Below are 23,466 nucleotides of genomic sequence, written 5' to 3' on the forward strand. Positions count from 1 at the left end.
GCGAGTTCCCAGGGGGGGGGGGGGGAAGGGGGAGAGAGAGAGTGAATGAGCGAGCAAGCATGTGTGTTTGAGATCCTGTGTGTGTGAGTGAGAGATTGCATGTATGTGAATGATTGAGAGCCTGTATATGTGAAAGAGAGTATGTCTGTGATTGAGATCCTGCCTGTGAGAGAGAGAGCATGAATGTAAGTTTACCATTGGGAACCTGTATGTGTAAGTTTGTAATTGAAAACCTGTTTGTTTGAAAGAGTATGTGTGTATGATTGAGATCCTTTGTGTGTGAGAGAGATCATGTGTATGTATGATTAAGAGCCTGTGTGTATAAGTAAGAGAGAGATCATGTGTGTCTGTGTCTGATTGACAGCTGGTTTAGGTGATGGAGCATGTGAGTATGTGATTGAGAGCCTGTGTTTAAATGAGAGAGAGAGACCATGTGTGTCTGTGTGATTGAGAGCTGATTTAGGTGAGGGAGCATGTGAGTATGTGATTGAGAGCCTGTGTTTAAATGAGAGAGAGAGACCATGTGTGTCTGTGTGTGATTGAGAGCTGATTTAGGTGAGGGAGCATGTGAGTATGTGATTGAGAGCCTGTGTGTAAATGAGAGAAAGAGAGGACATGTTTGTAAGCATGTGAATGAGAGTCTGTGTGTGAGAGAAAAAGACAGCATGTATTTATGTGATTGAAAGCCTGTGTGTGTGTAAGCGTGAAAAGATAGACAGCATGTGTGTAAATGTGTAATTAAGAGCCTATATAAGTGAGAGAGAAAAAACATTTGTATATGTGAGTGACTGAGAGCATGTGTGTATAGGTGTGTCATTGAGAGCCAGTGTGAGAGAGAGCGCTGGTATGTGACTGAGAGAGGAGAAAGTTCCAAGCAAACCACCCCACCTCCTGCTAATTCAGAACAATCTCAGGACACCTGGATATCAAACGTTCCCAGGTATGCAGAGCAAAAAAAATTTTGTATCCTTATTATTTTTCATTACTGGATCTTTGTGTCTGCTATTTTGAAATATTTTGTTGGTATCTGGAAATGTTTTATATGAGTTTTAATTATTGGATATTCCACTCATCAGCTGTTTCGAAATATGTTCTTTTTGTTAGTACAGTTTTACTGCTGATGATTTTATATTTCTTGATTTGTTTTATAAGGATGTGTGATGTTTCTTTTTTCCTTTGTTACACTGCATACAGAGACTCTGGCTTGTTGCAGTTTCCAATTCAGTTTTTGTCTGCATGCTTCTTGTTATGCGTTTTGGTCTCTTTATTCTATGTTAGGTGAGGGTCAGCACGTGATTCAGGTGAGGTTTTCTGCTGGCGTGTAGTTTCTGTGTAGGACTCTATAGCAGCCTGACTTGGTCCGTTTTCCTAATAGGAGATGTATTGGTGTCTTAAGGCCTGGTGTAATATTTTCAGAGACTTATTGTACTTTAAAAGTGTGATCTTACATAAAATGCACACATTTACTTGTATTTAGTTTTAAACATATTGTATGGCTCTCATGGAATTACATTTTAAAATATGTGGCGTTTATGGCTCTCTCAGCCAAAAAGGTTCCTGACCCCTGTTATAGTCGAAGCCCAGTGGGTTGGTTAGAATGCTCCAGTCCGCAAAGTCTCAGCTGTCCACCCCCCAAGCCTGGGGAACTAGAACCGGAGAAAGGCCGGAGTAGAAGAGGAGAGACTGGCATGATGGTTCACGATCTGCCAACTGGCAATCCATCCATGAAGGCTTGTGCGTCCCGGGCATAGTAAAGGTCTTGGTTAGTCCGTTGTGCCAGATCCACAAAGTCGCCGGGTAGATAGGTGCGAATTTGATCTGCTCTTGAACAGGCTGGAGCAGAGCGGTGAGAATGTTTTCCGCAGGGCAGCAGTTTTGGCAGAGTAATCCTGCATGATGCGTATATGGTGGTTCTGATACTCCAGAGCGGGGAACTTTCTGGCAGCCTGTGAAATTCTGGCTTTGTGTGCAAAGCTAAGAAGCTTCGCAATGACTATACGTGGACTCTCGTCTCCTGCTCTCTTCACTCCCAAGTGGTGAGCCCTCTCTATGTGGAGATGGCCACGAAGTTCCGCTAGGCCCAGCGCTTCAGGGAGCATTGTTTCAAGCAACTCCCCCAGTTTAGAGTCCTCTATGGTTTCTGGAAACCCGATAAACCGAAGGTTTGAATACCTCGAACGGTTTTCGAGATCCTCCAGTTTCATTTCTTGTGCTTCTATGATTTTTTCCAGTGCGGTCAGTTTTCGCGTGGCTTGCAGGGAATCATCCTCTAGTATGGACACCCGCCCCTCTACTTATTCCATGCACGGCCCAACATCCTCCATCGCCGATTGCATGGCTGCCAGTTGAGATGCGATGCTGGCTAGTTTTTCGTCCAGGGCCGATCTGTAAATTTCCGACAACATATGTTCAGAGGGGCCGGACTCCACCACTCGCTCTTTTGCCACAGGCGTCGCTGCCATCTTGTCTTCCAGGGATCTGTGTTTTTCTTTCTTTTTTTCCACCCCGAAGCGGCATAGTCTGTGGCGATTTACTCATGTAGGTAGTAATCGACATATATGGTAGAGTGGGAGATCGTATCGGCACTCTGCTGCGGGTTCGATTCAGCTTTGAAAAGAGGTTTGGTGGCTGTGCGGCGCCCGGAGCTAGGAAAGGCACGTCTTGCCTAGCCCACTCACATCACGTGACTCTTATTTTTTTTTTTTTTTTTAAATTTAGAATTAGCTTACACCTTTTTGTTAGTAGCTCGGGGCAAGTTATGTTCAGGTACTGTAGGTAATTTCCTGTCCCTAGAGAATATACAGTCCCAGTTTGTACCTGAGGCAGTAGAGGGTGAAGTGACTTGGCCCAGGATTGCAAGGAGGATTCAGCAGGATTTGATCCCTGACTTCCCTGGTTCTCAGCTCTCTGCTCTAACCACTAGGCTATTTACAGTGATCAAGTTTTTGTTCCTTATGTCGGGGCATTTTAGAGTTGAACCCCAAAATTTGAATCTCTAGCTCAAACCCCACCCATAATCTGGGTGTCTAGCCAAGGAGGGTCTTAGTGGATCTGCTATCTCTGGTGAGATTTAAGCTGTACAATGGGGCTTTTGCCATTTATCCCTCAGTTGTTTGGATTCTTAGTGCCACCTGTGCTTGCCTTGCCTCCAGGTGAATGGCAGGACCACGGGTGGGTGGTGGAGGGGAGGGATTTGCAGTCATGTATTGAATGGTTTCCAGCCCCTGTCCGCATTTCACATAGCACAAGACATGGGGGTGAGGGAGTTGGCCAGGTTAGCAATGGCAGGCCTCCCTCTTGGTATTGTGATGCAGCAGGATGGTGCATTCATACGAGACTTATAATGGAGACGGTCATAAGAGATTATGGAATGCCCTATTACAAAATGAATAACATGGAACCTGGCCAGTTTTAAAAGTCTCTGTCCAGGCACCCATATCGTTGCTGTGCACTTGGCTATGTTGTGTCGTCTGTGCCAGGGCTGGAGGGCAGTTCCATAACAGATTATTTCCATCTGATTTCTTGGGCTTTTGCCACAGGATTCTCAGAAATGGAAAGTCAGTCCTGTTTTGGCTGTGGCTGCCTCTACCTCTGCCCACTTCCCTCTCCCTCAGTCAAGGATCTGGGATGCATGAATCCTGAATAACCTGTTTGGTGGTTTCTAGACTGGGTAAACTGTTTCAGCAGAACCAGACTAACCAGATGTTGGAAGAAAGTGAGGTCATGGTGTTTCAGCAGGAGCTGCATCCTGGAGGGCGTGTTCCGATCAAAGCTTGTGCACTCATGCAGTACAGACTGGAGGAGAGAGACCAGGATGACTGGGCCGATGTGTTGTGGTGTTATGATAACCTGATGTTCTAAGGTCTGTGTGGTGGCTGTTGGGTAGGAAAGAAGGTGCGACATTGTGCCACAGCAGTAGATCGGTTTAATCTGAGGAGGGGGGGGGGGGGGGGGGGGGGGATCAGTTTCAGGCTTGGGACATTTCCATCTCCTCTCCCATTTATGGTTCTGTTCATGCCGAGTGCCCTCTTGCCTATCTTGAAATGATGACTTCATACCAATCGTGGCCCAAATACTTCTCAGCTAAATGGTGGGTGGGTGGTGCAATAATACTTTTTTTTTTTAACTGAATGCAGGACATATTGGGATACTTGAGACTTTATTTCTTCATGCATCCATTGACCGTGAGTTGCTATTGCAACGACTAAGGGACCAATGCAATACAGGGCGCTCAGTCGGACATGGGATGTGTAGGTACTACCTAATCCCCCTTATGCAATAAGGGGATTAGTGCCTCCACAATGTACAGCAAAACTAATAGCACTCAGCACATGCAAATGCATGTTGATGAGGCTATCAGTTAATCACCTGAAATGCAAAAAGACTTCCAGGGAAGGACGGCAGGGATGTGAGCTCCGTGGTCCCCCGTTAGCCTCCCCCCCCTCCCATTAACTCCCTGATAAAGCAGCGATTCGGGCGGCACTCGACCCAGGGGCTGCTGATTCTGAGTCGGCAGGGGGCGGATGGTGGCAGATTCAGCCAGAGACCGCAGCTCACGCGGCGTGTCCAAGATGGAGGCCGGCCCGTTGCAGGGCCCCCTCTACCCACCGCTGTAAGTGGGCGCTCTAGTGGCGTTTTTGCCTCGGAGACCCTGACTGCCTTCCTGCTGGCTCTGGGCTCCTGGCCTGTGCTTGAACGTGCAGTGGAGAAAATATATGCAAGGATGGCTGGCAGCTCCCACGAGGTACCGTACCTGATGCTACTTGGGGATTGGAGGCAGGGCCACTGCAAGTGGCAGCCTGGATCTACCCTGGGAGACCCTGAAGCGTGTGTCCTCTCCCTTGCGGCTGATGCGGTAGAGGACGGGGCTGCACTCTTTACGCGCTTCGCACTAGTCCCCTGCCTAGCCCTGGCCTGAGGTCCGGTTCATCAAGGGCGCTAACACAGGAGGCAGCAGCAGATTCCGCTTGGGACTTTTCCCCCTTACTCTCAACCTGCCAGTTTGGACTTCTCATCTCTGATTTCTCATTGATGTCCGCTTGTCGCCCCATGTTTGCCTTCTTGGTCTGGGGGCCTTTTCATTATCTGGGGGTGGGGGCGATGCGACAGAGAAGCGCGTGGAAGAGTGTCGTCTGCTGCTCTTGCCCCCCTGCTGTCAAGGTGGCGGAGGCATTGGTGGGCAATAAGGTTTTGGACTCGCTGTCTGCGGATGCTTTACATCAAAACTCTGTGTCACCGCAGCGCTAGATCTTCGCCTTACCAAGATACAGGCCTCTATAGACATTAAATCGGCCCTAGAAGGTCAAACTAAAAGACTGGATGAGGCAGAGCATGTCCTGTCGGACCATGGAGACCGGCTGGGCGAGTCGGAGCGCCATGTGGAGGTGCTACAAACTACCCAGCGAGACCTGTTAGCAAAAATCGAAGATTTAGAGGACCGAAGCAGGAGGAACAACATCCGTATTATTGGGGTTCCCGAGTCTGTTAAGGACAGTAAGTTGTCTGAGTTTGTGGAGACCTAGCTGCCGGGTAGTTGGGCCTAGAGTTTTCTATGGACCAGATGATTTGTGAGAGAGTCCACCGAGTTGGAGTGTTGCAGGAAGGAGCGGTGCTGGCAAGAATCCTGAATTGGGCTCACAAAACTCAGATCATGCGGGCTTCCAAGCAGCGGGCTGCCCTAGAATACCAGGGCCACAAGATCTTCTCTTCGACTTTTTGGCGACTACGATAGTGCAAAGGAAGAATATGTCTCTGGCCTGCACGGAATTGCACAAGCGAGGCATCAAATTTGGATTGCTCTACCCGACCAAGTTGCGTGTTTTCCACAACAATAAGGTCCTCGCTTTCACCTCCTGAGATGACGCGGAAAAGTTCATAGCCACTTTGCCTACTGCCGGAGGAGAATGAGGGCCTGTGTTGGATAGGCTGTTCTCGCTGTTGCCTTCCATGCCGGATGTTCCTGGCAGGCCCGAGTTTATGCTGCCCGAATTATTCTCCCGTGCTTGCTGACTGTGGGCATTTATCTCTGGTGTGTGCTAACAAGTAATGCTATGATTCCACCTTTGTTTGCTGCTTGAGGACCTGGCAGAGGGCCGGGGTGTCGGGGCCTCTGTATTGGGGGCCTCATAGCTCCCCATGGACTTTAAGGTTACACTGTTCTTGCCTGATTGTTCCGTTAGGTTTTGTTACTGTTTCATGGGGATGTGGGGGACCCAGAGGGGAGCTTCTCTCCTTACCAAGGAGTGGGGGGGAGGGGAGTGGCTCTGAGCCTTTTGGGGCAGGTGATCATGGGGTGGGTTGTGTGTGTATGTGCAGGGAGGTGGCTGGGGTGCACGTGGTGTGATTGTGCCTGTGATATATGGACGCGTGTGTCGGGAATGGGGTTGGGGTCACTGGGTACCTTGGGAGACACCCCTTTTGCGATGAATGTGAGGTGGCTTCTATTGGACAATGATGTGCGTATCTTGATGTTGATTCCATACGATCTCGGAGGCTCAGGCTGGGGAGCCGAGGGATTTTCATGCTCGTCCCCACTATGTTTTTTTATTTCTCTTTCTATGAATGACCGCTAAGTAATTCATGGCATGGATACGGTAAAGTTCACATCTCTTAATGTGGATGGCATACACTCCCCTATTAAGCGGAAGAAGTTGCTTATGGCCTTTAAGCGTATGGGGTCCCAGGTGGTGTTTCTTCAGGAGACTCGCTTGTCTGCGGGTGAACATGCCAAATTACAAAGAGAATGGGTGGGACAGTGTTTTTTCTCTTCCTACTCATCTCGAAAGAGAGAGGTGGCTATACAGGTGCATAAACAATTGTCCTTCCAGTCAGATAGAGTATGGTATGACCCGGAAGGTCGCTATGTCATTGTCCAGGGAGTATGTAATCAGCAAAGAGTGGTCCTATGTAACATCTATGCTCCTAATGTTTATTGGCTTGAGTTTTTTTACACATCTCCTGGGTATTCTGGGGGAGCTTTCTGACTGTGCTATGCTAGTGGGAGGGGATTTCAATATGGTAGCCAACAAGCTCGAAGACTGCAAACCCCCTAAACCCATAGAGCCTCATGACAGCCACAAAGGCCCCAATTTTCTATGTCAGGAACTGCGCCTGCTAGACTTGTGAAGGGCTTTACATCCTGGAGAACAGGACTACACTTTTTTTTCTCTCATCCTCACGGGTCTTATTCCCGACTAGATTATTTTTTTATTTCTGATTTCCTGTTCCCCAGGGCGACCGCCGCTGCTATAGGCACGATAGCCCTTTCTGACCATGCACCGGTATCTGTCACTGTCTCGCTTGGACGAACACCTAAACCCCCATTTTCTTGGCGTATGCCCCCGGGTTTGTTATTAGACAAGGAGTTCTCCCCCTTTCTCACAAAACGCTGGGAGGAATATATGCTTTTCAATTCCACTCCTGATATATCACCTCGGGTTGTGTGGGAGGCGGGAAAAGCAGTTATGAGGGGACACATCATAGCTTATGTTGCTACTCAAAATAGGAAGCGTAATGCTGCGATTCTTAAATTAACAGATGAACTAAAACAAGCCCAACTCCGACATAGTAAGACAATGTCAGAGGCTAGTAAATGCGAAGTGGCAGGAATACGGGAGACCTTGCAAACGCTCCTATTCCAACGAGCTTCCAAATCTCTGAGATATTACAGATACCAGCTCTACCGTTATGGTAACCTGCCCAGTAAATTGTTAGCCAGTCTGGTCAGGGCCCGAGGGTCTAAATCTCCATTACTAGTATCAAAGATAAAAGAGGGACCTGCCAGGCAACTCCTACAACTATTGCTGACCACTTTCTTGAATATTATAGTGGGCTTTATGGGGAAAGATCCAGCCACCTATCATCAAGAGAGGCTTTTTTCTCAAATTTTTTGTGGCCTAAGCTAACTGAGGCACAGCTTCTTTCATTAAATACGCCCATCACAGATACAGAAATTCACGCTATTATACATGGCTTAAAAATGGGAAAAGCAACTGGCCCGGTTGGGCTTGGACCTGAATTTTACAAGGTCTTGAAATTCCCACTTCTGCCTGTGCTGCAGACCTACTACAATGGCCTAGTTCAGGGGGCCTCTGTTACCCCTATGGAAAACCAATCCACTATAGTCTTACTCCCTAAACCTGGGAAAGCCCCACAGGAAGTGGGCTCGTACAGGCCCATCTCCCTAATCCAATGGGGATTTAAAAATCCTAGCTGTATGCTAACCCCAGTGTAGGTTATTAATTAATGGAGCTCTATCAGAGTCTTTTACTATTTTATGTGGGGTCCAACAGGGATGTCCTCTGTCGCCTCTCTTATTCGTGATGGTGCTGGAACCCCTGGCTATTAAACTGCGTTTGGATGATGGGTTGCAGGGCCTCCGTATCGGACATCATTAGATAAAACTAGTGCTATTCGCTGATGACATCCTGTTTGTGGGGCGACCCTGGACTAGCATTCCTGTCATCACCCGCCATTTTAGAGCATTTCAATCTATAGCAGGCCTGACCATTAATTTTTCTAAGTTGGAGGCACTGGCCCTGGACCCTAGCGTACAGCAAAATTGGCCAGGAGGATTTCCCTTCATGTGGGCTCAGAATAAAATACTTGGGGGGTCTGGATCCCGCGTGATCCTCCTAGATCTTTATGGACTAAACATAACCAGTACATTGGCAGAGCTGGGCGTCCAACTTAAAGCGTGGCACTCCTTACCTCTCTCCCTTTTCGGCAGAAGTGCTCTCCTTAAGATGGTGCTTATGCCCAAGCTCCTTTATAAGTTACACATGTTGCCCTGCTGGCTCACTGGTAGGGGACATACTGCGGCTGCAGTCTACCTTTCAGAAATTCCTGTGGGCCAGGGAAAAAAGCGAGATTACGCTACCAAGTTCTGATACACCAGCGTGGGGAGGTGGGCCTGGGACTGCCGGACGTCCGGCTATATAATGTAGCCTGCCAACTTCGGTTTGTGGGGGAATGGCTCCTTGATGATTATGCATATTGTGAGGATGGACTGGTTATTAGCATGGTTGCCCCCTGGTCCCCTCTGTATGTTGTGCAGGCCAGTACCAGGGCATATCGAGCCTTAATATCCCTCATTGCTTGGTGCAGCCTTGCCGCCAGGCCTGGCGCTGGATTCGAGCGCGGGGAGGGGGAGGGGGGATGGCGGATGGCCTTACCTCCCTCATCATGCCCCTGTTGGGTAATCCGGATTTTCCCCCAGGTCGTGTAGCTTTTTCATTTTTGACACCTGGCTACAGCGAGGGCTGCCGTTTATTTTTATGACAAGGACTTGCCGGTAGTGAGAGACTTTGCATCCTTGGCCAGAGACTATGGCCTACTGTCTAAACATTTCTATGCCTATTTGCAGACATGCCACTATCTCCAATCTCTCCGCTGGACTGAGGAGTCCTATCGACGGGAATCCACTTTCACTCAGCGTTTTTTTGAGGGGGTCTTAAAGAGTAATACCATCAAAGGCTGGTGTGAGTTTGGCAGAGCATATCGCTCCATACCCCATATGGACTCTTTGGCCCGATATTGGTCTGAGGCGTGGGTGACGGATATCTCTACTACTTACCTGCTTTCTTGTTTTCAGCTTATGCCTAAAAGCCTGCCAGACCTACTCTCCAAGAACTACAATTTAAGATTTTACATCACATTTTCTGTAATGATATCAGTCGATGACGTATTGGGAAACTGCCCTCACCCAAATGCATTAAATGCCACCAAGAGACGGGCACCTTGGCACACAGGCTGTTTAATGTCCTGTTACCATTTTGGACTAAAGTGCTCGAAGTGATTGCTCAGTGTACAGGCTCTACTGTTGGCCGGACGGGCAAATTACTTCTTTCTGGTCTGCGGGGTGGTATCTCTCCTTACAAGATATCTTTGGACAAGTTCGGCCACACTGCAGTGCTACTGGCGTGCCGCACGATCTTGGCTGACTGGATAGCGCCGAACACGCCTCCAAACCTGGGGGCCTGGTTTAGTCGGCTTGCATCCTCAATGCAAATGGAGCGGTTAGTCGGCATTGAACACTGTGAAAGAGTAGGACTGTCTTTACCAGTCTTGCTGGTCCACCTGCTATACTCTACTCCCGCCGGATTTGCAATCCACTTTACTTGCCACTGGTTACCAACCATCCTGGCTTTGAACTGGTTCCCGGTGCTTGTTGGACCGGTACCACTCTTGGGTTCAGTCTGCAGGCAAGAGGAAGTTATTAGAGGCACTGACTTTCAATGTAGTTTGCTATTTACCTCTCTGCTTACCTGATGATGGTTGAAATCAAGGGGCTGTCTCCTGAGGGTGGGGGGAGGGAGGTGTGCGTGGTGTGGGAGAATGTCTGTGGGTGTAAGTGGTATGAATGGGTAGTGCGGTGTTGGTTGGGTTTGATTTGTTAAACTTGGTCCGGTGAACCTCGGAGAGCTCGCAGGGTGCTGTCTTATTTGGGTTTACCACTCAAGGGGAGCTATTATGCATTGTGCAGCTTTATAAATCTTTGGCTTATGCTGTACCGTTACTTTCCTCTTGACACACTTGATTGTATCTGCGTTGCTCTATAATAAAAATGATTTTGAAAAAAAAAAAAAAAGAAATGCAAAAAAAAAAAAAAGTGTTTCTAAAACAGTTTTGTGCTCAGAAATTAACGCCTGCCTAGAGCAGGCGTTAATTTCTGAGCGCTCCCAAAAGTTGTACAGAAAAGCAGAAAATACTGTTTTTCTGTACATCCTCCTTAATATCATTGCGATATTAAGTAGCTGGAAGGAAAGCTTTAAAAATTAAAAAAAAAAAAAAGTTTAAAAAAATAGTGCCGGCAGACAGGTTCGGGAAACGGACGCTCAGTTAACAAGCATCCGTTTCCCGAACTCGTGGCTGTGCGCCGATTAGGAAAACGGACACCGATAAATTCAAAGTCTGTTCTCCTAACCGGCAGATGGCTGCTGACAGCCCACTGCTCTCGGGCGTGCAAGGGACCCTAGCGCCTCCTTGACAACGCGGCCCCTAATTTTAATATTGCGTGGTGCCCTTTAGGATACTCAGCCCTGCTTTCAGCATGCTTTTATTGCGTCGGCCTCTAAGAGCATTGGGAATTTCTGGTATGGTTTATAGTCTGTATAAATCTTTTCTAGAAAACTGGTTTTGTCAAGTTAGATGGGGAGAAGTCTCTAAACCTAGACAGATGACCTGCAGGGCTCTGCAGGGTTCAGTTCTTTTGCCTATACTTTTTAATTAAATTCTTCTCTCCATTAGCTACCTTGATTCAGAGTTACGGCTTTAGTAGTTATTCAAGGCCTGGCCCTCTGGCTTGATCCTAGCACAGAAATGTAAACTTTAATTCTCGTCTTGATGAAATTGCTCTTTGGTTGTTTCATCATAAGTTGAAAGTAAGCCCTCAGAAATCAGAGGCTATCTGGTTTTATAGACACCCATTTAGTAATCGGGTAACTCCCAAAATGTGGGAGTTACAAAAGTAGTGGGCATTAAAATGGATGTGTTCTTGTTTCTGTCTAGATTTCTGGTTTAACACTTTTTTGCGTGCATTACGTTTGAGTTGCGGGATAAAACCGTGTTTGAGTCAGCCTGAACTTACTATGGTTTCCTGTGCTTTTTCGGCTTGATTATTGTAACTCCTCGTCTATAGGAATTATTGAGATAGCCCTAAGGAGGCTTCAATTATTACAGAACACTGCTGCCAGAGTAATCTTGGAGCTCCTAAATTTGAACATGTGACACCTTTACTGAAGAAGTGGCACTGGCTCCCAGTCAGAGAGTGGTGTTGAAGCTTCTTTGTATTTAGTCGCAGAGCAGTTGACAGAGGGGTTCCCATTTGTCTAGGTACCAGCTGAGCAGAGCCTTGAGAGTTTCTTAAGATGGCTCCTCCACGGGAAATCAGATTGGAACACACTAGGATGACAGTCTTTTAACACCAGGCCTTGCTATTGCAGAACGCTCTGCCAGTGGATTTACGTCATGGAGAAATATTTATTGGAAATTTAGGAAACTGGTAAAGGCCTGGTTGTTCACTCAGATGTTTGATTAGGATGTTTGCTTTCATGAATTTTTTTTTTTTTATGATTTCTTTGTACTTTTTTCCATAGTTTTAAATCTGTTTAAATTTTGTGAGGCTTTAAAAATGTTATTGTGGTTTAAATTATACTGAGTAATTTGACATTGGTTCAGTTTTGTCTTTTTTTTTTTTTTTTTTTTTTTTTTGAAGAGATAATTGGTTTATAAAAATTGTCAGTCTGTCCCTATACCCCCTCATCCATCTCTCCCACAACATTGGTTGGCTTTGCTCAGAGAAAATAAGATAAGCTAGTTGGACTGGAGGAGTAGCCTAGTGGTTATAGCAGTGGGCTAGGAACCAGGACACCAGGGTTCGAGTCTTGTTGTCACTCCTTGTGACTTTGGGCAAATCACTTTACCTTCCATTGCCTCAGGTGCAAACATAGATTGTAAGCCCTCTGGGGATAGGGAAAATACCTATAGTACTTGAATGTAATCCACTTTGAAGCGCTGAAAAGAGTGCAAAAAGTGGAATCTAAATAAAAAATAGTTGCATTGGCCATTTTAGGCATTGCATCATGGTGTTTATGGGCCCTTACAGTTAGGGTTGGCACCTTACCCAGGTCTGTAGGAGAAAGACCTGGTTTTATCTCATTGAATGCAAGGAGCTGTGATCCCTGTTTTTCTTAGGGAATTCTGAAGTACAGCAGCAAGCATGCAATGGGGCAAAAGCAGAACTAGATCGGCTTCTTTGGGTTGTTAATCTGGGTGAGGGGGCAAGTGCCAACTGACACCAATCCAGGTGGCAAGAGTACCAGCGAGTGGGTAGTCTAAGGGAAATTGGTGTCAGAAGCTAGCCCACACTAAGTGTGCTTGGAGTGATTTTGAAAGGCATTGGGGGGGGGGGGGGAGGCTTAAGTCAGCCATTTTGATGAGTCTGGATGAAATTACTGGATCTTGCATGGTCATGTGATCTCTGGCCAATCCCAGCCATGTATTTCTGAATAAGTCGTCATTTGGAATGACCCCCCCCATGAACCGCTCTTGTATCGTTGTATTCACATGATACATTGCATGACACTTGCAATCATTAGATGGTTTGACTTTTTATTCAACTTTTGACTTTATTAGAAAAGGTGCAGAGAAGGGCAACAAAAAATAATGGAATGTCTCTCCCGTGTTGAAATGCTAAGCAGACTATGGCTGTTTAGCTTGGAAAGGAGAGAGCTGAGAGGGGACGTATGTTTATAAAATCATGAGTGGGGTGGAATGGGTAAATAAAGGATGGTTATTTACCCTTTCAAATAATACTAAAACAAGGGGACACTCCATTAACTAACAACCAACAGATTCAAACGAATTGTAGAAAGCACTTTTTCCACTCGGTGCACAATTACGCGGTGAAATCTGTTGCCAGAGGACGTGATCAAGGTGACTAACATAGCACAGGGTTTAAAAGAGAATTGGACAAGTTCCTGGAGAAAACTATTAGCCAAGTAGATTAAGAAAGCTATTGCTATCCTTTGGAGTGAGTAACAGACATTAGATCTACTTTATGGGATCTGCTAGGTACTTGCAGTCTGGATTGGTCGCTGTCTGAAACCTTAGTCTGACCAAGCATGACAATTCTTATCTTTTTTTTTTTTCTACTCTTCATAATATGGATGAGTTTGCTGATTTCTTAAGGTGATGTTGCAGAAATCCACTGTTTGTCCTGGAAACAAGCAGCATGGATCCTGCCAGATACTTGTGATCTGGCTTGGCCACTGTTGGAGACAGGATTTATTTATTTACTGGGCTTGATGGACCTTGGGTCTGACCCAGTATGGCACATCTTATACTCTCATGAGGAAAGACTGCTGCTGCTTTCTGGTAGAGGGAGTTGCCCTGGGCCAGTAACTTGCAGACAGATACAGGCTGCTTGCACGGTGTACAAAAGCCAGATGGTGATAAAACACTTGGTAAGGGTCTGTTGGGTATTAATGCAGCATTATCTGAGGTTCTGGAGAAGTTACGGTAGGAGCCTTGTTGGAAGGAAGGTTTATTGACATCCGGTCTGGATTTTCAGCAGGAATTTTACATCTCTTCATATGCTGGCTGCTGCTTTTACGTCTGATCCCCATTTTTATGATTCACAGGAAGCGGGGGAGGACTTTAGGCTGCAAAAAGTGTGTTTAAGTGTGTACTTGTGTGTCTGGGGGTACATTCTCCTTTCAGTCGCTTAATTTGTAATTGTTCCTTTATCTTAGGGTTAATGGTTGTCTTATTTTGTGGATGTAAAACACCTTTTCCTCCTTCTCAGTCCATCAGTTCAACATCCCCCCCTCCCCCTTCCCTCTTCATTTATCCGTTCCAGTAACTAAAAGAGAATTGGCAGAAGTAAAGGTCAACAAATAGATGAACTAGGTGAAAGCTTTTTCTTGGACTAATTTAATAGGTTTGTGGTGAGCTTATCAGAGTCCTGCTCAGGTCAGTGGAAAGATCACTCCAAATTGATTTGCTAGGACGCACACATTTAGTGGCACAGCACTGCTTACTGTGCACTTGTTACATTGGCTCCTTATTGCAGGGAGACGGGAGCTGTGTGATTTCCTGCTGCATCCGCCTTGGGGGGGGATTTTTAGTGCTTTTGTATTTTCTGTGTGATGTCTTTTTGTAAGACTTGGCAGATTCAAGGATCAAAGCTGGATTAATTTTGCCCTTGTGGGCACCAGTATTCACAGGAAGGATTCTCTAAAGCTGTTTCTATAGAAAAAGTGTGCATGTGTGTAATTTCCATCTGCACTGGAAACCAGAGGATAGATGCAACACATTTCTGTACTCGTTCTCACCACACGTAAATGGCAGGCAGCACAAAGCTCTACCACAGGATAGATACAGCACTGGCAGTGCAAACTAATGCACACGCACAACCCCTCTACCGCAGGACAGGTGCGGCAGTGCAAACTAAGCCACTCGCACCCCCCATCACCACCACCACAGCACCGGCAGCTGTTACGTATTGCTTGCTGTCCTACAAGCTCCCCTGTTTTTGTGGAAGGATTATCTCCAGTGGGTTGTTCATTCTCCATTCCTAGTTTATCTTTAGTTTCTGAATAGAAACTGTCAGCAGTACTGAGTAATGTGTGTTGTGACCAGACACTTGTACTATGAGAACTAGACTAAGGCCAGCACCTGACCTCAAATGGACTACTGAGAGGGCATTGGATTGGACCTAACTGAGACCATTATAATTGAACTGATGACAGTTGGGGTCAGTGGGTGATCGAGATCTGCAAGGTTGTGCAATAAGCCACCTCTGCATCTTTGGATATCCAGAGATTAGCCAGTGAGAAGTTCCTTACCATTGTTTTTGGGACCCGCTTAGATCATTATCAAAATAGTTACCACACAGGCTGATACAGTAAGGACGCGTAAGAAAGAGTGCGGCAGTGCCGGGCGCCCGCTCGTTTGCCACGCGCACAGTTCGGATCACATACCGCTCGATACAGTATTCAAATGAGACACAAATGCAAGCCGCGTCCAAAACACGTCCATGAAGCGGTAGGCGTGCGCAATCCATTTTACTGTATAGAGTGGTATACAGTGCATATACAGTATCCTGGGTGCACTGGTACCTGTCATTTCAAATGTCATTCCACCAGGAAAGTGGATGGTTCTCCTATAGACCCCGCTGCCTTGAGCGCCGGTGGCAGCAAGCCCCAGCAGTCAGCGATCGGTGGCAGGGAGCGCAACAAAGCACCTGTGCGCGCAGCTCCGATTTTCCGCCTCCTTCGGACGGGCAAGAGAGACGAAATTTCACGGGCAAACTTTCCCCCAGCCCCCGCTTACCTGCCCTGGCCGCGGCCACGCAAGCCCCCAGCAGCAGCAGCAGAAGGGCGTCCATGGGTGCCGGTCTCCTGTGCGGGCGCGCTGACAGCTCCAGAGCAGCCCCAGTCCTCTCTCACCTCCTCCCGAGGCGCGCACTGCGGCTCCCCTGCCTCCCGGGGGCAGCTGGCGGCAAGAGCGGCTTCAGAAGCCCAGGGCGGATCGGGCGCTCCCCATGCGAGAGGCGGCTTCCAGCAGCCCTGCCGGCGAAGGTGCATGAACGCACGCCTGTACGCCCAATTTGGGCGCTCAAGGCAGCAGGCGCATGAACGCAAAACGTGACCTGAGCGCCCGGCTGGACGTCCGAGGTCACGGCGTGCGTCATGTGCCTGCTGCCTTGAGCACCCAAATTGGGCTTTTATTGGCTCAGTGGTGGGCACGTATTCTCGTATTAGTCCTGAATCAGCATTTTGATAGGGAGAAACTCTTCCCTCTGAATCAGCACGGATCCAATGCCCCAGCATGGTCTTAGGGGTGCTCTGCCCTTCATATCGATAATTTTTGTTACTCCTCTTTCTTGATGCTGGGGCTGGAAGAGGAAATCTCTAAGCCCAGAAGTTATCTAAGAGGAATGGTCCCTTATAAACATCTTTTAATGATAATAAGCAGTGCACCTATCAGTGCAGGGGAAATCTGTGCACCATGCCTGCATGGTTTGAGGAGTTTCAGACAACTGGCAGCTCCTCACAGCGAGAACAGCCCTGGGGGAGTTTACTTGTGCACGTGCAGCTAGAAGAACATCTCATCCTGGGGAGACAACTGACTCAAACACACACATGCACACAATCCTTCTGCCTCATCTCTAATGTAAATGTATGGTCTTGAAGCCATTTGACTGACAAGGAACATTAGAGACTCGTATCCACAACAGTCTGTGAAGCAGCCTTGGAAGATGCTGTTTCATACCCGGTTATATTAGTTCCTTTCACTGTATAGAGTAGGGTTGCCACTTAACCCAAGGGCTGCCTTGAGCGCCCAAATTGGGCGTACAGGTGTGCGTTCATGCACCTTCGGCGGGGGCTGCTGGAAGCCGCCTCGCATGGGGAGCGCCCGATCCGCCCCGGGCTGCTGAAGCCGCTCTCGCCGCCGGCTGCCCCCGGGAGGCAGGGGAGCCGCAGTGCGCGCCTCAGGAGAGAGGACTGGGGCTGCTCTGGAGCTGTCAGCGCGCCCGCACGGGAGACCTGCACCCATGGACGCCCTTCTGCTGCTGCTGCTGGGGGCTTGCGTGGCCGGGGCCAGGGCAGGTGAGCGGGGGCTGGGGGAAAGTTGCCCGTGAAATTTCGTCTCTCTCTTGCCCGTCCGAAGGAGGCGGAAAATCGGAGCTGCGCGCACAGGTGCTTTGTTGCGCTCCCTGCCGCCAATCGCCGGCCGCTGGGGCTTGCCTGACGCTTGTCAAGCTGGCAATCCCCAATGCCCGAGCGTAATACAGAAATGATTTTCGTCCTGCGCCTTGCTTTATTTTTTGTAATAATTTTTCCCCCTTGTGCGAGAAGCATTTTTTTCTGTGGATTGGGTTGGTTTGGGACTGGGCGGCTAAGTTCACCACACTAACGCCAGGGTCAAGGTAGGCGGTAAATTTGCAGGTTAAAGACGCGGCAAAATAGCTGGTTAAAAAGGCGATAATCTGGGCGCATGTTACTGTATCGGAGGGAATAGCTAATCCGATCATTAACATATCATATAAATGCCGCGGGCGGAAAGGGACACGCGTCGATTTCAAGAAGCGGTAAGGACGCGTAAAACCGGATACTGAATCACTGATTAGACATACGCGTCCAAATTGTGCGTACAAAGCGGGTTAGAAACAGGGTAACCGCGGCCGCGCTTTACTGTATCGGTCTGACAGTTAGGAAGGCTTAGTGCCCTCCTTTAAAGGTTCCCTTAGCTTTGCTCCTGGAGTGGGTAGGTGATGCATGTGCATTGGGAGTGTAGCATGGTAAGAATGGAGGTTGTGCTGCTCAAGGCAGCAGTAGTAAAAATAGAGCCGAGCTGTGCAGCACACGTGAATCCAACATGCTAGAGAGCCAGTTCAGATATAAGAAAACATTATTTCATCTCGTCTGTCTCACTTCCAGCCAGCCTCAAAGGCCAACATCCTACCATGTTTGATGTCCTTGGAGTTGCTGTAGGATAGTGATGTAACCAAGCAAAGGCTTGGAGCTACAGGTCTGATTATTTCATGGGCTTAGTCATTCAGAAGTACAATCAGTTCCGCCTGTCACCCTGATTTTAACTGTGCTGTTTCCTCATTGACCTGGCGAAGGGAGCAGAGCTCTTAAAAGCTTCCTCAGATGTGTTGAGTTAGTCTAAATAAAGGTCTCGCCTACAGCTTGTTTGACCCTTATTTGTACCACCTCATTCTAGGAATACCAGCTCTGAATGGAGTGAGTTGTCTGCTGTGGCACCCTGGTCGTTTTTGCTCATGCTATGCTGCAGTTTGATCTTTGTGGTCTGGTTGAGGACCTTACCAGTCTAGTTTGGCATTTTCCAGGAGGATTCATTCCTTTTTCACGACAGTGTGTGTGCAACACATGCCACCATTATTGAAGAGTAATTACTGCCAGGTCTTTGATGGCACTCTTACTGATGTGGGTATCTTGGCTCTGATAAATGGACCAACAGCTCATGCCAACTAAATTGCAGAGCGCTTCAGACACTGACACTGGAATCAATTCTGAAATCTTGATGACAAGAAGAGAACCTTCTGGTCCTCACACCAGTCTACAGCTGTCATCGTCCTGTGATAGCAAGTCTCAGCCTCTCTGTGGTTTTCTTGGCTGTCAGTAAGCTCATATACCTCATGACTAATAGTGCCATGCCATCTGTTTAGGGGTTATAATGTTGGAAATGAACCCAAGACCCTTACCCTCATACACAAAGCCATCCACAATCCAGACATGCTCTGGTTCACAGACACTCTACACATTCGTTCCACCTCCAGACCCACCAGAACGCCATATATAGCAACTATACACACGCCCTCTCCCAAACTCTTTCAACTAACAGCCACCAAACAAAGCGCCCTATCACTAGCTGGACCTTCTCTATGGAACACAATGCCTACCCAGCTACTTGGCTGTTCATACACGCCTACACATGATCCCTTCTCTGCCTACATCCCCGACTTACACCCTCTCCCTCCTCTCCCCTCAGATTTGTATGCAATGCCCCACTTCCCTCCCCCGCTAGATCCCCTCCCTCCAACCCTTTCAGCCTCGTCACACCCCCCTCCCCCCCCGCTCCTCCTTGTACTTTGTATATAACTTGTATATATGTATCTAAGTTTTGTTTTGCGCTTACGAATGTATAACAAAGCCCCTGTTTTACCCGACCCCCTTCCCCCCTCCTTTCCCTCCCCCTCCCCCCCAGTTCTATTATCAGTTACACTGTAAAGCCCTGTTGGCTGATTTCACGTTGTATGGAAACCGATGTGATGTTTTCTTAACGAGTATCGGTATATAAAAAACTTTAAATAAAAAAAAAAATAAACTGGTAGAAAAATGACGGCATATAAAATGGCTAAATAAATTTTAAGATATATTCTAGTAGGCGCTCTCAGTAGAGAAGCTATTGGCTTCTCTACTGAGAGCTTCTTACCGCTTCTACTCATTCACCACTAGAAGTGGTCACCCCAGAACAGGGGCAGAATCAGAGAGAAGTTTGCACCTGAAACCAGTCAATAAACAGTAGAGATGTGAATCGGAACCGGAATCTGATCTGTTCCGGTTCCGATCCAAATCTTAAAATTTTTATCACCCAGCCCGATTTGAGTTCTGATTATCGGATGCGCCCGATCAGATAATCAAAAAACCCTCCCGAACCCCCAAAAAGGTTTTAAAATTACCTGGTGGTCCAGCGGGAGCGCGGGGAAGGTTCTCCCGCTCTCAGGCCATCGGCTGCGTTGTTAAAAATGGCGCCGATGGCCCTTTGCCCTTACCATGTGACAGGGCAAAGGTAGCGCCGGCGCCATTTTGAATATTGGCAATACGGCCTGAGTGCAGGAGATCGCTCCCGGACCCCCAGGGACTTTTGGCCAGCTTGGGGGGGCCTCCTGACCCCCACAAGACTTGCCAAAAGTCCAGTGGGGGTCCGGGAGCGACCTCTTGCACTCGGGCCATATTGCCAGTATTCAAAATGGCGCCGGCGCTACCTTTGCCCTGTCACATGGTAAGGGCAAAGGGCCATCGGCGCCATTTTTATTAACGCAGCCGATGGCCTGAGAGCGGGAGATCGCTCCCCACGCTCCCGCTGGACCACCAGGTAATTTTAAAAAGTTTGGGGGGGGGGGGAGGAGGCTAAGGGGGTCATTTTAAAGGGTTGGGTGGGTTTTTTTATCGGGCCATCGGCGCCATTTATATTAGTGGTAGCCAAAATGGCGCTGATGGCCCGAGAGCGGTAGATCGCGCTGGGACCCCCCCACTGGACCACCAGGTAATTTAAAACATTTTGGGGGGGGTTCGGGAGGGTGGGGGATTTGTTTTAAAGGGTCTGGGTGGGTTTAGGGGTTGTTTTGGTGTGCCGGTTTTCCCGCCCTCCCCCGATTTACGATTTTTCACGATAAATCGGGGGAATTTCTATTGTATTGCAACTCTAACGATTTTTGACTATTTAAAAAATATCTGACGATTTTTTTAAATCGTCAAAAAACAATTCACATCCCTAATAAACAGAGGACTTAAGTGTTTCATTTCACTTTAAGCATTCATAACTTGTTCTCCCAAATAAGATTTGCCCCCGCTGGTGTACAGTAGTAAACAGAGATACGAGAGGTTTGTCAGAAAAGACTGACAGCCTCACTAAACCAAAAGCAGATGATAAAGAAGGCTCTTTTTTTAGTATTTTATGAGGCGGAACAGGATCATCCGGCAGGTATAAACAGGCAGGCCTTGGCCTGTATCCTGCAATGTTGCTGGTTTTGGCTTCACGTGCAATGGCTGGGGGAATGTAGTCCACAGGGTTGGAGCCAGGCCTTGTTTAAACAGACAGGAATCGGTGTTTTTGTTTGCCGCCACTGCCTCACCCCAGCGTTAAAAAGTTACAGTGAGTAGGAAGCATGACTGGCTGACTTAAATTCTTCAAGGGCTTTTTGTTTTCATAGATCCCCCCCCCCCCCCCCCCCCGGGGAAATGTTTCATACTAGTTTTTACTCTGCCTCCGGTTTTTAATATTTAACCCTGCTGTGCATTGGCTGATGGGAAGGTCCATTCAGGATGGACCCTGCAGATTTTGCCATTGGCCTGTACTTGAGAGTATGACCAGATCTCGGGACAGAGTGTATCTGCTGACCAGCATACCACCCCTTGTGTACATGAAAAAGCAGCATATGTGCAGATTAAAATGTTCCTTCCCATATTAGCTGCCCATTTCAGCTGCAGGGGTGTGCCAGGTATGAAGCATTCACGCCAATGTCTTCTATGGGAACTGTGGCATAGGATGGCCCTCTGACTTGGGATAGCCCTGATGAGCTGAGCTAGTCCTATTTTATACTTCTTTGGGTTCCCAGTTCCAGGTTCTCCAGCAAAAGCAGGGTAGAAGTCTCCTAAGATGTAATGGATAAAACCAGGACTGCAGTAGTTGTGACTGGAATCAGGCAGTTGAATGGGTGTTGCTATCCAGTCCTGAGCTTGTACAATGGTGCATGCAGGTCACGGAGCTGTGACTCACTGACCATGCTTGCATTCTGTGTTGGAAAGTGCTGCACCTCTTCTCTGCCTGATGGGGGTGTGATAGATCTGTGATGGGGGTAGAGGGAGAGAGGTTTAATACAGTGCTTAGGACTGCACCACTAAAGATCACCCCCCTCTTTTTTTTTTTTTTTTTTTTAAATATCTTCACAGGTGGCTTTGCAATTGTGTTCCTGGTACGGACTAACAACGGCATGAAATGTGCTCTGAAACGCATGTATGTGAATAACGAACATGACCTGCAAGTGTGCAAACGAGAGATTCAGATCATGGTAAGGCTGGCTGCAACCCTTCCTCCCTACTATGCCATCTTCTTCATGTCCCTCCGAATGGCGCTTCTTGCTAAAGACCTTTTTAATGTTTGAGAAGTGGGCCCACCCTGCTGTGGGATTAACTGGGCTTGCCTGTGGATGGGACTGAGAGTAGTTAAAAATTCAGAAGTGGACATGGAAGCTGATCAATCATTTGGTTACCAGTCTCTCTTTTTTTTTTTTTGTTCTTTCAATTGAAACCCAATTAACAAACAAGCACGTTAAAACTCTGCCATGTAATAGTAGATGGCGTGCAGAGGCAGGTAGGTCCTATTCTTGGGGACCTGTTTTTTATGCTCTGACTTCTCCCATCTGGGTGGCATCTGCTGCTTGTGAGGCAGTGGGGGGATGGGCCACATGCCTGCCAATCCAGACGAGCAGCAGTATCTGGCGATGCAGGGGTTCAGAGTTCCCTTGCTATTACATGGTTGCTCTTTGCCAAAATAATATGCAGGGTCATTGAGACCATTGAAATGTATTGGTATCTCCATAATTTTTTGACAGCAGTGTTGGCCACCACGATTAGACAGGTCTAAAATAAAAATTGGTGCTGTTGTCATGGCAATAGTGGCATTCCAGGCTCCCTGTACTTCAGCTGAACAGCTGCTTCCATGCCCTAAGCCTTTTTTTTTTATGTGGCATTTTTTTCCCCTTCATTTCTTCTCCTTCCCAGCTGGGAATGAGGGTGTGAGGGTTTGCTTTTGGCTGTGGAAGTAGTGGCCCTAACTGTCCCACCTCTCATGGGCAGCCCATCGCTGGACCTGGCTAGCTAGGGAGGAAGTAGGTGAGCTGAACTGACCTCCTATTGACCTGCACGCACACAGCTGGGTATCATTACCAAAGATCAGCACAACATTGACTTCTGCATTATGCCAGCACCCAATTGGTTGAAATTCACCCTCCACATCGACCAGTAAGATTTGCAATATTTGGAGGGGGAGAAGGGAGTGATGCACTCTCGTTTCAAGTACAGTAACTATGGAGACCTTCAGGCCTGTCATGGGTGCAGAATGTTCTCACGTCACAAAGAACAATTCCAGTACCCAGATCAGTCCAGACTCCTGGGTTTTGTACCCCTGCCAGCAGATGGAGACAGGGAAACTTTTACTGACACTGCTGTATAACCCAGTATGCCACCTACAGTCCCTTGGTATTTTTCTCTCTCCAGGAGATGGTAGATGGGGCAAATCCTGCAGTCTGAGAAACGAAAAGGAAATCTGTTCTTTGAGGTCCTGGTGGGGTTATTCTACCTGCTTGAGGCAGACGAGCAGGGGGTTGGTGATCCTTTTTTAGCTCTATTCGCGATTCCGTGGGGCAGACTTCTGGTGGTCCAGATCCCTCAGCCCACACGAGACAGCCTGGTGCCCTGTTGCAGCTCTGTCTACAAGTCTTGGAAGGAGCAGGAAAATATCCTTGTTAAAGTTGTTTTAAAAAAAAAAAAAAAAAAAAAAAAGCTCCTTATTTTCTCTTCACAGCGCAGAGTGCTCTGGTCGGGGCTGGTGTCCGGGAGTGGTTTTTGTTGGGTTTTTTTTTTTTCACAGCAAGGCAGCGAGTTCCCCAGGCGTCCCTCAGCAGATGTGCGCAATTCTAAGCTTGCGGTC

General features: G+C 47.7%; 1 protein-coding gene across 16 annotated transcripts in view; it reads left to right on the forward strand.

Moving 5' to 3' along the window:
* Positions 1–23,466, forward strand: part of AAK1 (AP2 associated kinase 1) — a 128,299-nt gene that overhangs the window by 14,518 nt on the left and 90,315 nt on the right. For all 16 annotated transcript variants that reach the window (XM_029604012.1, XM_029604017.1, XM_029604014.1 and 13 more), the window contains one exon: positions 21,708–21,826. In XM_029604012.1, coding sequence (XP_029459872.1) covers positions 21,708–21,826 — 119 coding nt within the window. The remainder of the gene's footprint in view (positions 1–21,707; positions 21,827–23,466) is intronic.

Source organism: Rhinatrema bivittatum, chromosome 5 (genome assembly GCF_901001135.1).
Source record: "Rhinatrema bivittatum chromosome 5, aRhiBiv1.1, whole genome shotgun sequence".
In the NCBI taxonomy this organism is placed as follows: Eukaryota; Metazoa; Chordata; class Amphibia; order Gymnophiona; family Rhinatrematidae; genus Rhinatrema; species Rhinatrema bivittatum.